The 14,623-nt window shown below is 45.2% G+C and overlaps 1 protein-coding gene across 1 annotated transcript in view; it reads left to right on the forward strand.

Annotated features, from left to right (window-relative positions):
* mkks (MKKS centrosomal shuttling protein) overlaps window positions 1-14,351 on the forward strand; it is a 51,336-nt gene extending 36,985 nt beyond the window's left edge. The window contains exons 5-6 of the mRNA XM_068044331.1: window positions 11,708-11,857; window positions 14,079-14,351. Coding sequence (XP_067900432.1) covers window positions 11,708-11,857; window positions 14,079-14,171 — 243 coding nt within the window. The 3' untranslated portion in view covers window positions 14,172-14,351. The remainder of the gene's footprint in view (window positions 1-11,707; window positions 11,858-14,078) is intronic.
* The last annotated feature ends 272 nt before the right edge of the window (window positions 14,352-14,623 follow it).

Consider the following 14,623-nt stretch of genomic DNA (forward strand, 5'->3'; position numbering starts at 1 on the left):
CACACTGCCATTTTCATGCCCCAGCTATCTTATTAACCCCACACTCCATTCTCGTAAGTTGCAAGACCCTCAATGCTCTGTGTTACCTACCCATCCATGAATCCCTATCATTCTCCCTATCTCCATACCCCCAGTGTTCTCTGCTTCATGTCCTACCATATTACTCCTATGCTTCAGCTACTCCATGATTGTTGCTAAACTCAGCCACTCCCAAAGTCCTCCCCATCCCAAAACTTCAGTCTCATTACATTCCCATACCATGTCTGCCCCACTCATTCCCAGCCAGCATCTTCCTCCATCTACTAGCTACCAAACCACAGCATCTTGCTTCCTCTCGATGGCACTGCATGTTTTTCAGATGCCAGGGTTCCCAAGATTATAATTGGTGCCACCAATGCATTGCTCAGACCATTGAGCCTGGTTGCCACCTCCTTCCTGGCAAGGTTCAGTTCTCTGGAGAAGGTGGCCTGAAGTGTCAGACAGGTTCCCTTCCTCGTACCCACCAGTGTGCTCACTTTGCAAGCCATTAAACAGGCTACTACATTGCTCCTTCACTTTTCCACCAACTTCATTTGTGTCCTTTCAATTACTTGTACCTGCTATTCCTCCCACTACCACCCACACCCTTCCGCAATTTTATGAAGACTGACAAATAATAAAGTTTAATTTTGAAGCTTTACAAAAGCTGAAATAATATTTGCAGCATTTGCGGATGCTTTATTTGAGACCATCCCTTAAATTTGTGCCAACAGACAAATTTTGCATATCCTCCATTTAGGTAGTCTGCCAGTGGGAGGGCAAAGCTGCCCTGAGGTCATATGCTAATTGTTGAAGTAAATCAGCACCACAAAATTGGGCACAGTCAGCTCAGTGTGCTGTAAGCTAGCTGGAGCCAGACAGCTAACATTGTCCGCCACAGATTTTGCTGGTCTTTCAAAATTGGCCCAATTTAGTTCACCAGTAAAGGCTCACACAGTAACATTGGGGACATACAGGAGTGAGGAGACAGAAGAGAGAAGGGATATATAAAAAGAGTGAGATAAAGCTGCTGCAAAAAAGTTAGACAATTTGATAAAGACATCGCAGTGATAAGCCATAGAGAGAGAGATGGAAATCACAGAAAGAATTAGTCAATAAGGAGGAAGCAATAACTTAAACAGTAATTTTGGCCAAGTGCAATGCCACAGAAGATCAACTGGATGATAGTACTTTGTGTTGGATTGTATATAACTGATTTAAAAAAATTATCCTCTGACTCACTGGGCGGAATCTTCCCAGCCCCGCGGAGGCAGGCTTGAAGGCGGGATCAGGAACTGAGGCCACAAATTTTTTTTTTTCTCACATCTTTCGAGGGCGCCTCCACCTTGAAGCGCCCTCACATTCTCCTGTCTGCCGCAGCAGTGCCCACCTCTCCTGGTGGGGCTGCCAGCAGGACAACGCTGCAGGCCCTCCCATTGGCCCTGCTGGGTGCCTGTTCCACCCACCATCCTTAATTGGACAGTGCTCCCAGAGGTGGCCTCTTAATTGGCTGCTTCCAGTAAGATTGCACAGGCAGCGGCCAGGCATCACCAGCGCGGCTGGGACTCCCAACTTCAGAAAATCTTCAAAGGCAGTAAGATTCCGGACACTGTGAGCACACAGTGGACGAGTGGTTTAATTGAAAAATAAAGTCCCAGCTCCAAAGCTTTTTAAAAAGGTGCATTTTGCCTGCATCCTAAAAGTGAAAGAAAATTAAATCTTTGGGAAAATGTGTGTCAGTAGAATTCAGTTCACAATGACTGTTTCTGATTCTTTTCGCATGACCTGATTACTAATGAATGATTTCCAAAATATTGTCTGTCATCACTTCTGGCAGAAAGGGCTCATTTTTGTACGCATTTCTCATTCCCTTCAGCTCCATCCATGGCTATGATTCTTTTCTGAGGTAGAGGAGGATGAAGGAATAATGTGTTGCATTTGCTTTTCCTACATTATATAACATGGCCATTTATCACCACTTTGAAAGTCACAGTCTCATTGTTTGCCTTGAAATCTTGTAAACTAATGGACAAGACGGTGATATACTTTGCAACTCCTCAGATGCTCAAGCAGCCCATGTCCGTGTGCAGCAAGTCCTGGACAACATTCAGGATAAGTGGCAAGTAGCATTCATGCCACACAAGTGCCAGGCAATGACCATCTCTCCAACGAGAAAGAATCTAACCATCTCCCCTTGACATTTAACGGCATTATTTAGCTAAATCTCCCAGGAAGGAAACAGGTGCATTAGAGCACCATAACTTCCAAGTTCCCTCCAACTCACACGCCATCCAGACTTGGACAGACATTACCACTCCATCATCGTCGCTGGTTCAAAATCCTGGAACTTCTTCCCTAACAGCACTGTCGGCGTACTCACAGCACATGGACTTCAGCGGTTCAAGAGGACAGCTCACCACCACCTTCTCAAGGGATGGGCAATAAATACTGGCCTTACCAACGATGCTCACATCTCATGAATGAATCGTTAAAAAAAGCTGTTGGTTGCTGAGGTCGCATGAAATGGCGGGTGGACTCGGGGTCTGAATGAACTGCTCCCACTGGCTGCCAAGCTCTCAAAACACAGTGCTACTAAGGGAGTTAACAATTTGGTATCATCCATGGCTTGTACATCTTCCCTAAGGTAGGGAACCCCAAAACTGGATACAGTTCCCTTCCAGGGTGAGATAAAAGTGGGAGATGACCCATGTGGAGCATAACCACCAACATAGACCCTGTTGGGCCGAATGGCCTATTTCTGTGTTAACGTTTCAGGTGTGTGACTTTTTAAAAATTCATTCATGGGGTGTGGGCATCACTGGCTAGGCCAGCATTTATTGCCCATCCCTAATTGCCCTTGAGAAGGTGGTGGTGAGCTGCCTTCTTGAACCGCTGCAGTCCATGTGGGGTAGGTACACCCACAGTGCTGTTAGGAAGGGAGTTCCAGGATTTTGACTCAGCAACAGTGAAGGAACGACGATATAGTTCCATGTCAGGATGGTGTGTGACTTGGAGGGGACCTTGCAGGTGAGTCATAGAGTCATACAGCACAGAAACAGGCCCTTCAGCCCATCGTGTCTGTGCCAGCCATCAAGCACCAAACTATTCTAATCCCATTTTCCAGCACTTGGCCCATAACCTTGTATGCAATGGAGTTTCAAGTGCTCATCTAAACACTTCTTAAATGTTGTGAGTGTTCCTGCCTCTATCACCTCTTCAGGCAGTGTTTTCCAGATTCCAACCACCCTCTTGGTGAGAATTGTTTTCCTTAAATCCCCTCTAAACCTCCTGCTCCTTACCTTAAATTTATACCAGCTGGTTATTGACCCCTCTGCTAAGGGAAAAAGTTTCTTCCTATCGAACCTATCAACACCCCTCATAATTTTACCTCAATTATGTCCCCCCTCAGCCTTCTCTGCTCTAAGGAAAACAACCCGAGCCTTTTCAGTCTCTCTTCATAGCTGAAATGCTCCAGCCCAGGCAACATCTTGGTGAATCTCCTCTGTACCCTCTCCAGTGCAATCACATCCTAACTATAGGTGTGGCGACCAGAACTGTACACAGTACTCCAGCTGTGGCCTAACTAGTGTTTTATATAGCTCCATCATAACCTCCCTGGCTCTTATATTCTATGCCTTGGCTAATAAAGGCAAGTATCCCATATGCCTTCCTAACCACCTTATCTACCTGTGCTGCTGCCTTCAGTGGACAAGTACGCCAAGGTCCTTCTGACCCTCTGTACTTCCTAGGGTCCTACCATCCATTGTATATCCCCTTGCCTTGTTAGTCCTCCCAAAATGCATCACCTCACACTTCTCAGGATTAAATTCCAATTGCCACAGCTCCGTCCATCTTACCAGCCCATCTATATCGTCCTGTAATTTAAGGCTTTCCTCCTCACTCTTTACGACACCAATTTTCGTGTCATCTGCTGTGGCAGATGCATGGGAACACCAGCAATTGCAAGTTCCCCTCCAAGTCACACACCATCCTGAATTGGAACTATATCACTGTTCTTTCACTGCCGATGGGTCAAAATCCTGGAACTCCCTTCCTAACAGCACAGTTGATGTACCAACACTCCAAGGGCTTCAGCAGTTCATGAAGACAGCTCACCACCAGCTTCTTAAGGGCAATTAGGGAGGGGCAAGAAATGTTGGCCTAGCCAGTGACACCCACATCCCATGAATGAATAAATAAAAAAAATTTCTGCCAATCAGGTGATCCAATTGGTGCCCCAGGACCACTTTGATTTCTGACACAGTTGAATATGCAGTCACAAAAATAAAATTGACAATATGAGAAACACACAAAATTACCATTAGGCAGTGGACAAATTCTGAAATGTGGAAGCAAAGAGGAAGAAAAGGAGTGCGAGAGGAAAGCATGTAAGAGTTCTAGTTTCCAAAATACTACTTTGCAACATCATACCCAGAGACCAAGACAACCAAGTGGGAAAGGATTCTTTAACCGACCCAGCAATTTCAAGCTGCTGTTGACAAATTCTGCTGAGAATTGGGAGTTTTTAAACCCTATTCGTATGGAATCGCAATCCCCAGAGAACAGCATTTCCATTGGCATGAGGTCACACTAAACATGATAACTACGCTCCAGACGTCAGACTAACCCTGTGCAATACTATGGGAGATTAGCTAGTATTTATAAATAAAAATATTTCATTATTTTCCTTCCTAATTTGTTAGTTTGTAATAGATCTTGCAAACACCAATGAGATAATGATCAGATAATCTGCTTTAATGACACTGATTGAACTCTAAACTTTGGCCATGTCACTGGGAGAACTCTCCTGTTCCTCTTCTAATAGTACCATTGTTTTTTCTTATATCTACCGGAGAGGTCAAGCAGTATCTTGGTTTAATATCTCATCTGAAGGACAGCACCTCTGACAGTGCAGCTCTCCCTCAGTGGACTGCACAGGTTAAAAATGAAGCTAGGAAGGGTGAAAATTACTCGAGAACAAGCTAAATCTTTTAGAGGTGTAGCCAAGAGTTACTGGGTAGATATGAAGGGAGTTGGAAAAACACTAGGCTGTCACACAACATAATGCTGCTGTGCATGGTATTTATCTGGGGATATGCAAACAGTAGTAATATATACCATTAAATTCTTTTTCATTTTGCCATCATTTGAAACTAATCTGAGGTGCAAAAAGACCACAGGGTTAATTTTACTTAACGAGTTGTGGCCCTAATCAATCATGATTTAATTAACTTTCACAGGTTTATATTGTTCTCTCAATGTATTGTACTGGATTTCACATTCAATTTAATTGAAGCATTCAATGTTACCCAACAAACCCATCTCAACCTCTTCTGTTCTCCATTGGTAACTTAACACACTGAATTATCAAGCTGTCGCACAGAGAGTTATAACATTGTCCTCTTGCCTCAGAAATACCAGTTTATCCAAGTCCAGGCTGATGGTGGTATTCCCATGCATTTGCTGCCCTTGACCTTCTAGTTGGTAGAGGTCGCGGGTTTGGAAGGTGCTGTTGAAGGAGCGTTGATGCCTTGCTGCAGTGCATCTTGTAGATGGTACACACTGCTGCCACTGTGCTTCGGTGGTGGAGGGAGTGAATGTTTGTAGATGGGGTGCCAGTCAAGCAGGCTCCTTTGTCCTGGATGGTGTCGAGCTTCTTGAGTTGCACCCATCCAGGCAAGTGGAGAGTATTCCATCACACTCCTGACATGTGTCTCATAGATGGTGGACACGCTTTGGGGAGTCAGGAGGTGAGTTACTCGCTGCAGGATTCCCAGCCTCTGACCTGCTCCTGTAGCCATGGTATTTATATGGCTACTCCAGTTCAGTTTCTAGTCAATGGTAACCCCTAGAATGTCGATAGTGGGGGATTCAGCGATGGTAATGCCATTGAATGTCAAGGGGAGATGGTTAGATTCTCTCTTGTTGGAGATGGTCATTGCCTGGCACTTGTGTGGTGCGAATGTTACTTGCCACTTATCAGCTCAAGCCTGGATATTGTTCAGATCTTGCTGCATTTCTACATGGACTGCTTCAGTATCTGAGAAGTCGCGAATGGTGCTGAACATTGTGCAATCATCAGTGAACATCCCCACTTCTGACCTTATGATTGAAGGAACGTCATTGATGAAGCAGCTGAAGATGGTTGGGCCGAGGACACTACCCTGAGGAACTCCTGCAATGATGTCCTGGGGCTGAGATGATTGACCTCCAACAACCACAACCATCTTCCTTTGCGCTAGGTATGACTCCAACCCGCGGAGAGTTTTCCCCCTGATTCCCATTGACTGCAGTTTTGCTAGGGCTCCTTGATGCCATACTTGGTCAAATGCTGCCTTGATGTCAAGGGCAGTCACTCTCACCTCACCTCTTGAGTTCAGCTCTTTTATCTATGTTTGAACCAAGGCTGTAATGAGGCCAGGAGCTGAGTGGCCCTGGCAGAACCCAAACTGAGCATCACTGATCAGGTTATTGCTAAGCAAGTGCTGCTTGATGGCACTGTCGATGACACCTTCCATCACTTTACTGATGATTGAGAGTAGACTGATGGGGTGGTAATTGGCCGGGTTGGACTTGTCCTGCTTTTTGTGCACAGGACATATCTGGGCAATTTCCACATTGCCGGATAGATGCCAGTGTTGGAGCTGTACTGGAACAGCTTGGCTAGGGGCGCGGCACGTTCTGGAGCACAGGTCTTCAGTACTATTGCTGGGGTATTGTCAGGACCCATAGCCCTTGCAGTATCCAGTGCCTTCAGTCGTTTCTTGATATCACGCGGGGTGATTCGAATTGGCTGAAGTTTGGCATCTGTGATGCTGGGGACTTCAGGAGGAGGCTGAGATAGATCATCAACTCGGCACTTCTGGCTGAAGATTGTTGCAAATGCTTCAGCCTTATTGCACTGATGTACTGGGATCCCCCATCATAGAGGATGGGGATATTTGTGGAGTCTGCCACCTCCTCCCGTTCATTGTTTAATTGTCCACTACCGTTCACAGCTGGATGTGGCAGGTCTTCGATCTGATCTGTTCACTATGGGATTGCTTAGCTCGGTCTATCGCATGCTGCTTATGCAGTTTGGCAAGTAGTCCTGTGTTGTAGCTTCACCAGGTTGGTACCTCATTTTGAGGTATGCTTACTGCTGCTCCTGGCATGCCCTCCAGAACTCTTCATTGAACCAGGGTTGGTCTCCTGGCTTGATGGTAATGGTAGAGTGGAGGATATGCCGGGCCATGAGGTTACAGATTGTGGTTGAGTACAATTCTGCTGCTGTTGCTGATGGCCCACAGCACCTCATGGATGCCCAGTTTTGCATTGCTAGATCTGTTCGAAATCTATCCCATTTAGCACAGTGAGTGCCACACAACACGATGGAGAGTATCCTCAGTGTGAAGGCGGGACTCTGTCTCCACAAGGACTGTGCTGTGGTTACTCCTACCAATACTGTAATGGGCAGATACATCTGCGGCAGGCAGATTGGTGAGGACGAGGTCAAGTATGCTTTTCCCTCTTGGTTCCCTCACCACCTGCCGCATACCCAGTCTAGCAGCTATGTCCTTTAGGACTCGGCCAGGTTGGTCAGTAGTGGTGCTACCGGGCCACTCTTGGTGATGGACATAGAAGTCTTCCACCTAGAGAACATTCTGTGTCCTTGCCATCCTCAGTGCTTCCTCCAAGTGGTGATCAACATGGAGGAGTACTGATTCATCAGCTGAGGGAGGGCAGTAGGTGGTAATCAGCAGGAGATTTCCTTGCCCATGTTTGTCCTGATGCCATGAGATCCAGCCTCAATTTTGAGGACTCCCAGGGCAACTCCTTCCCGACTGTATACCACTGTGCCACCACCTCTGCTGGGTCTGTCCTGCTGGTGGGAAAGGACATACCCAGGGATATCTGGTATCTGTGATGCTGGGGCATCCATGAGGTGATATCTGGGACATTGTCTGTAAGGTATGATTCCATGAGTATGACTATGTGAGGCTGTTGCTTGAATAATCTGTGGGACAGCTTTCCCAACTTTGGCACAAGCCCCCAAATGTTAGTAAGGAGGACTTTGCAGGCTCAACAGGGCTGGGTTTGGCATTGTCGTTTTGGGTGCCCAGGTCGATGCCAGGTGGTCAGTCCAGTTTCATTCTTTTTTTATTGACTTCATCGCGGTTAGATACAACTGAGTGGCCATTTCGGACGGCATGTAAGAGTCAACCACATTGCTGTGGGTCTGGAGTCAGATGTAGGCCAGACCAGCAGATTACATTCCCTAAAGGGCATTAGTGAACCAGATTGGTTTTTACAACAATTGACAATGGTTTCATGGCCATCATTAGACTAGCTTTTTTAAAAATTCCAGATTTATTAATAAAATGCTATCTTTTGCTGTGGTGGGATGCGAATCCATATGCCCAGAGCAATACCCTGGGTTTCTAGTCCTGTGATAATACCACTACGCCACCACGTCCTCTTCAGTTCATTGGAACTGGGAAAAAACTTGGGAGAGTGAGAATCTAATGGACAATTTAGGCTTACTCCTGCTCCTATGTTCCTCACTGTGATAATACTTGTCTGCCAAAAACATTAGCAACAGGCAAAATGCTGCTTAACCACTGAAAAAATGAGCAACATAGAGCCCCTTTGTACTGTTGCAAAGCTGGACAACATTATGGATTATTCTTCTAAGAGTATGGAATCCTTCATGTTGATAGTTGTAGTGAAAATGCTTGACTACAATATGGAATTTCAAAATTCCTCCTGGTACTGAATTTTTCAATGAAATTATAGACATGAGAAAGTTGACTCAATGAGATGCTAATGCAGAAATCACGCATTATTTGCAGCTTGATTCTGTTATCTTTGATAATATAGATACTATTGATTACAACATTGATGCTTTATTCACAATATAAAATAGTCAGCCTTCATCCAGAATCAGCTGTGAGAGACAACTCACATCACATTTTCACACTTCAGTCGTCATGTAGGAGAACACACAGCAGAGGGCGCCTCTGGCATTCAAATACCTGCTTAATATGGTCAACAATATTTGCAATTAACAGTCAGAAAAAGTAAATCAGAAACATTGAAATTTAAACTGTAACACTTATTCCATTGTGGTTGAGGAAAATTCTAAATTTTCCATTTTTTCATATCATATCCTTTAGAAGCAAAGACTAGCATTTGTTTCTCAGAAATTCCCCAAAGCATTGCACATAAAATGAATTATGGATTATTTTTTGGAAAGCAGTAGTTAAACAAACACAACAGCCATTTTGCACACAGCAAGGTCATACAAACAAATATTAAATGAACAACCAGTGAATCTGCATTATGTTTTAGTTGCAGGATGGCACTTCTGATAGTACAGCACTCTCTCAGTATCTCACTGAAGTAGTATAGTGTAAATCTGAAACTACCTTCCCCCAAAAGTTGGGTCAATTGAAATTTGAAGACCCAGATTTTTTTTTAGATAAGGGTATAAATGAAGGTCAGCAAATAGAGTTGAAGTGCAGAACACACGGGATCTAATTGAGTGGCAGAAGGTGCTTGATGGGCTGAATGGCTTACTCCTGTTCCTGTGACATACCAGCCTAGATTGGATGCTCAAGTCCTAGAGTAGGGCTTCAACTTAGCAGGGAGGGAATCAGAGATGGCTGCAGTAGATAAAAGGATTCTGCAGCTGGATGAGATAGCGGGAGGAGATTTAGATAGAGAGAGAGAGAGAGAGAGAAATAGACCTAAAATGACAATGGCAGAAAGAGGAGCATTATCTCAAGGGTCTGAATTGAGAAAAGTCACAAGGTTTTCAGAAGCTGCAGTGGAGATTATATAAGGCAAGAAATCAAAGATTCAGCGCATGACGTCCCTGAAAAAGAATATGCAGATAATCTAGAAAGTGGTGGCAGTGGTAATGCCAAATCTACCATCCCGCGAACAGATATTGAGTGCTGGAAACATTTTAATGACCTCACCAGGTGGGCTAAGGTAAGTGAAGACATGAGTGCCCATGCAGAGTCTGAAATAATGCTGGAAACTCCGTACTATCTCAGATCACATAGGGTCAAAGAGGAAATGGATGAAACCATGAGTAATTATGAGATGCTCTCAACATAACCCACAAAGGTACACCTTCTCTCCTACCATTTCACTGTCCCATGTCATACTTTGTGAGAATAAAACAGAAAATGCTGGAAATATTCAGCAGGTCAGGCAGCATCTATGGAGAGAGAAATTGAGTTAACATTTCGAGTCAATGACCTTTCGATAGACTTGAAATGTTAACTCTATTTCTCTCTCCACAGTTGCTGCCTGACCTGCTGAGCATTTCTAGAATGTTCTGTTTTTATTTCAGATTTTCAGCATCTACAGTATTTTGCTTTTGTTTACTTCGAGAGATGTATGCGTGAGAAGTGAAGAGATTGCTGCATTGCCTGCACCTGGTAGTATGTTCACAAGGGAACGTCTGCGGACATCTGTGGGTAATTTTCAGTTTGGGCGTGGATGGAAAACTGGAAGTTGAGGATTGGTTTCCCATCACACATCTGTCCAATTTCCCTCTCTATGGAAGCCAATCTGTAAACCACCAGCTTTTCCGCCCATGTCCAAAATGAACATTAACCACATTGTGAATGAGTCTGTAGCATGTCTGAACCCTTGCAAAGGAGAAACACACACAGACAGACACACACAGTGGTAAAAGACTGCCATGGAGATACGACAAGGATCAGTGCATGGATTCAACATGAGAGGGAAGTCTGCCACTCCTGGGAAGACACAGACTGTGGGAAATGGAGAAGTTACAGGAGAGTAGTCAGCTTCAGACTGGTAATGGAATAGCTGCCTTGTAGGCCAGAATTTTACCTGGCAACGGTGGCTCCACCCACCGGCTAAAAAGTCGGGGGAGAGTCTGCCTCTGCCGCGCATGGATGCCATGCTGCAATTTTGCGTGGCCTAGGCCCTTAATTGGCTTCAGTTGGGGTTTTCGCCCCTCTGAGGCAGGAAGCCCCACCTCCAAGAGCTTCCAGCCATCAGAGGGCCAGCAGCTCCTCAGTCCCAGCAACGCCACCAGGAGCTGTGGCCACTGCTGGGACTGCGCCCAGCAAGAAGAGGAACGAAGAACGTCACCCTTTAGGAAGGCAAGTAGGGTTCGGGCCTCACTGGGAACAGTCGGCAGGGCCCCAGCAAGGGGGTTGGGAGTCGGAGAGCAGGGCACGGGGGCTAGTTTTAGCGGGGACGGTCCATGCTGCTGAGGGTGCCCGATTAGGAGGCCCCCTCACACCTGCAAGGATGCCTGCAGGTTTTACTGGGCAGCCTCCTCAGGTGCTGAAGTGCCCGTCTGCCGCTGTTAAAATTCCAGCGGAGGTGTGAGGACGCCCTTAATTAGTTGACCACTTAAGGGCCTCAATTGGCCTGGTGTGGGCGGGCCATTTGCCACCTACCCCGCCACTGGTAAAATAGTAGCAGAGGTGGGTAGGTGACAGCAATGGCACCCCTTGCCTCTTTCTCGATTTTACACTCCTCCACCTCCCTGCCTGCTCCGAGGCGGCAGGGTGCAGGTAAAATTCCAGCCATAGTCCTGTGAGCTTCTACTGTTTACAGACATTCTGATTACTGGGAAGGCCTCTTGCTATTGCTCAGTTAAATGTGCTAATGCAGAAGACAGAGTTTGTAATATGAATGTCCTTTGTGTCCCTTACAGATGTTGAATGTTTACAGAAAGAAGCACGTGATGATCGATTTGCCAGACCCATTCCAGCATTCACCCACCCCAAATGGCCCCTTATTCAAACACCAGCCAAATACACTCATTTGGAAGGAGGCACTGCTGAAACAGAGAGTATATTTCAGGGTGAATCTCAGAGCATTTTAGACTTCCCAGTGTTGAACTGAAGAAAACTGTCTCATCCAAAGTTGGATGTCAAACAAGCAGTTTGACAGCACATAGATAAGGGAGGAATTGAGAGAATTTGTGATTAGGTCAAGTTGGGTGTCATAAGCTACATGGAGAAGCTGGCCCAATGTCTGAAAATGATGCCATAAGAGGACGTATGTAGATAAGGAAGAGGAAGGGGCAAAGGATAGACTAATGGGGAACACCGGAGGTAAAAGGTAGAAGGGTTGGAAAGGAAGACATTGCTGGTTAGGACAGGTGGGAATGTAACAAACAAGGTCAACCCCATTGTGCTGGATAATAGAGGAGAGGCGTCGGAGGAGGATGATGTGGTTAGCTGTATCAAAGACTGCAGAAAGACCAAGTAGGATGAGAAGGGGTACGGCACCATGTTCACAGTTACAAAGGATGGAATTTGTGACCTTGTCTAGGCTGGTTCAGTGCTGTGGCATGGGCAGAAACCTGATTGGCGAGATTCAAATGTGGACTTGCTGGAAAGATGGGTACGGATTTGGAGGACAACAACACTTCCAAAAATATTTGGCAAGGAAAGGGAGGTTGGAGATGGAGCGAGGGTTGTTGCAAGGATAGATGGGTTGATAGTGGATTTTTAGAGTAGTGGGATGATGCCAGTGGTTTTGAAAGGGTTGGTGACTGTATTTTAGTAGAGGGAATCATTTACAATGTCATCTAACAGGGAGAGAAATAGCCAGCAGTTTAGAGGAGTCACGGGAGCAAGAGGTTACACAAGAATGAGGAGCAGGAGTAGACCATATGGCCCATCGAGCCTGCTCTGCCATTCAATACGATCATGGCTGATCTTGAGTTTCAATTCCACTTTCCTGCCTGCTCCCCATTTCCCTTGATTCCCTGAGAGACCATAAATCTATCTATCCCAGCCTTAAATGTATTCAATGATGGAGCATCCACAACCCTCTGGGGTGGAGAATTCTAAAGAATCACAACCTTTTGAGTGTAGTGATTTCTCCTCATCTCAGTCCTGAATGATTGATCCCTTATCCTGAGACTGTGTCCCTGTGTTCTAGATTCCCTGACCAGTGGGAACAATCTCTCAGCTTCTACCCTATCAAGCCCTTTCAGAATCTTGTATGTCTCAATTAGATCGCCTCTCATCCTTCTAAACTCCAGAGAATATAGGCCCAATTTACTCAGGTTAGTCTCATTACCAAAATTTAAACACAGATTGCACTCAGATCTCAGCCACCCCAGCAGTGTAACACCAGATCGCGGTTAGATGTCAAGAGGTGACTCATCTCCACAAGAGTAATGGACCTCTGGACCAGGCTGCTGTTTTGTGTGGTGGATGCCGACTTGCTGAATTCCTTCAAAAGTTTGACCTGTTTGTGGTTGGGGCAGACATCATGTCTTAAAAAAGATAGGCAGTTGAGAGAACTTAGGGCCAGAGTGATCTCCTAGACTAGTTTCGATTTCCTAGACGGGTCAGAAAAGAATTTCCCAGATTTGCTGGGTTTTTAATCTGTGTTATCATCTCTCCAGGAGATTACATGGTCTCAGGTGGAATCACATGTATATATATTGTAATACGCAAGGTATTGCAATTGTGTGGCACAGGTTGGATAGACCGGAGGGTCTTTACCTGTCTGCCATTGTTTACATGTTATTTTTAGAGAGATACAGCACTGAAACAGGCCCTGCAGCTCACCGAGTCTGTGCTGACCATCAACCACCCATTTATATTAATCCTACATTAATCCCATATTCCCTCCATTCTCCTGCCTACTCTAGGGGCAATTTACAATGGCCAATTTACCTATCAACCTGCAAGTCTTTGGCTGTAGGAGAAAACCAGAGCACCTGGTGGAAACCCACACAGTCACAGGGAGAACTTGCAAACTCCACACAGGCAGTACCCAGAACCAAACCCAGGTCGCTAGAGCTGTGAGGCTGCAGTGCTAACCACTGCGCCTCCGTGCCACCTTTAGTTTATGATTTAACATCCCTATTGGAGCAAAGCCACAGAACATTGTTCCTCATACATAAATTCTTAGTGAAATTCTATTTGTTTAGTTTAAAAAATATAAGATAATTCAAGACTATTCAATCCATTTAAAAAATGTCAACAATAAATAGCAAGACATAATTGAGAGAAATTCATCAATATTTCAATTCTTTTCATCAACATATTTGTCAATAACAGGCTTTCCCTGATGTCTTGTGCAAACTATCTGAGGGTACTGATGATGAAGCGGGATTAAGGAATTCATTATTGAGGAAACACCATTGTCTATAACCACCTATAGAGGCAAGTTCATAGCCTGCTACCGATAGACATGTAGGTCCACATCTGTCGCTGAGTCCTCGACAGTAACTGCCTGAAGGTACCTCAAATCTCAGGATGTTCTCCACCAACAAACAAGAAGCTGTGTCAGAGTACGGTCTGTACAAACTTGAACTATAGACTGGGGGAGGGGGGTGCAGATGATGGTGGTGGAGGGGGTGAAATGGACTAAAGCAAAAGAGCAGAGATTTTGTTTGATCGTCTAAACCACAGCTGGAGGCACAAAGATGAATACAATTATCTATTTTCATGCATTTTACATTTTTTCTCTGCCTTTCTATGTACTAGCAGATGACATAGTACTCTGTTAAAAGAAAATTGCCTGGCCTGAATGAGAAATGCAGGATTTTTAGCAGCTGAAAAGGTTACCATTTATCAAATTTTATATTTGCCTGATTTCCATG

This window comes from Heterodontus francisci, chromosome 13 (assembly GCF_036365525.1).
Source record: "Heterodontus francisci isolate sHetFra1 chromosome 13, sHetFra1.hap1, whole genome shotgun sequence".
NCBI lineage: Eukaryota > Metazoa > Chordata > Chondrichthyes > Heterodontiformes > Heterodontidae > Heterodontus > Heterodontus francisci.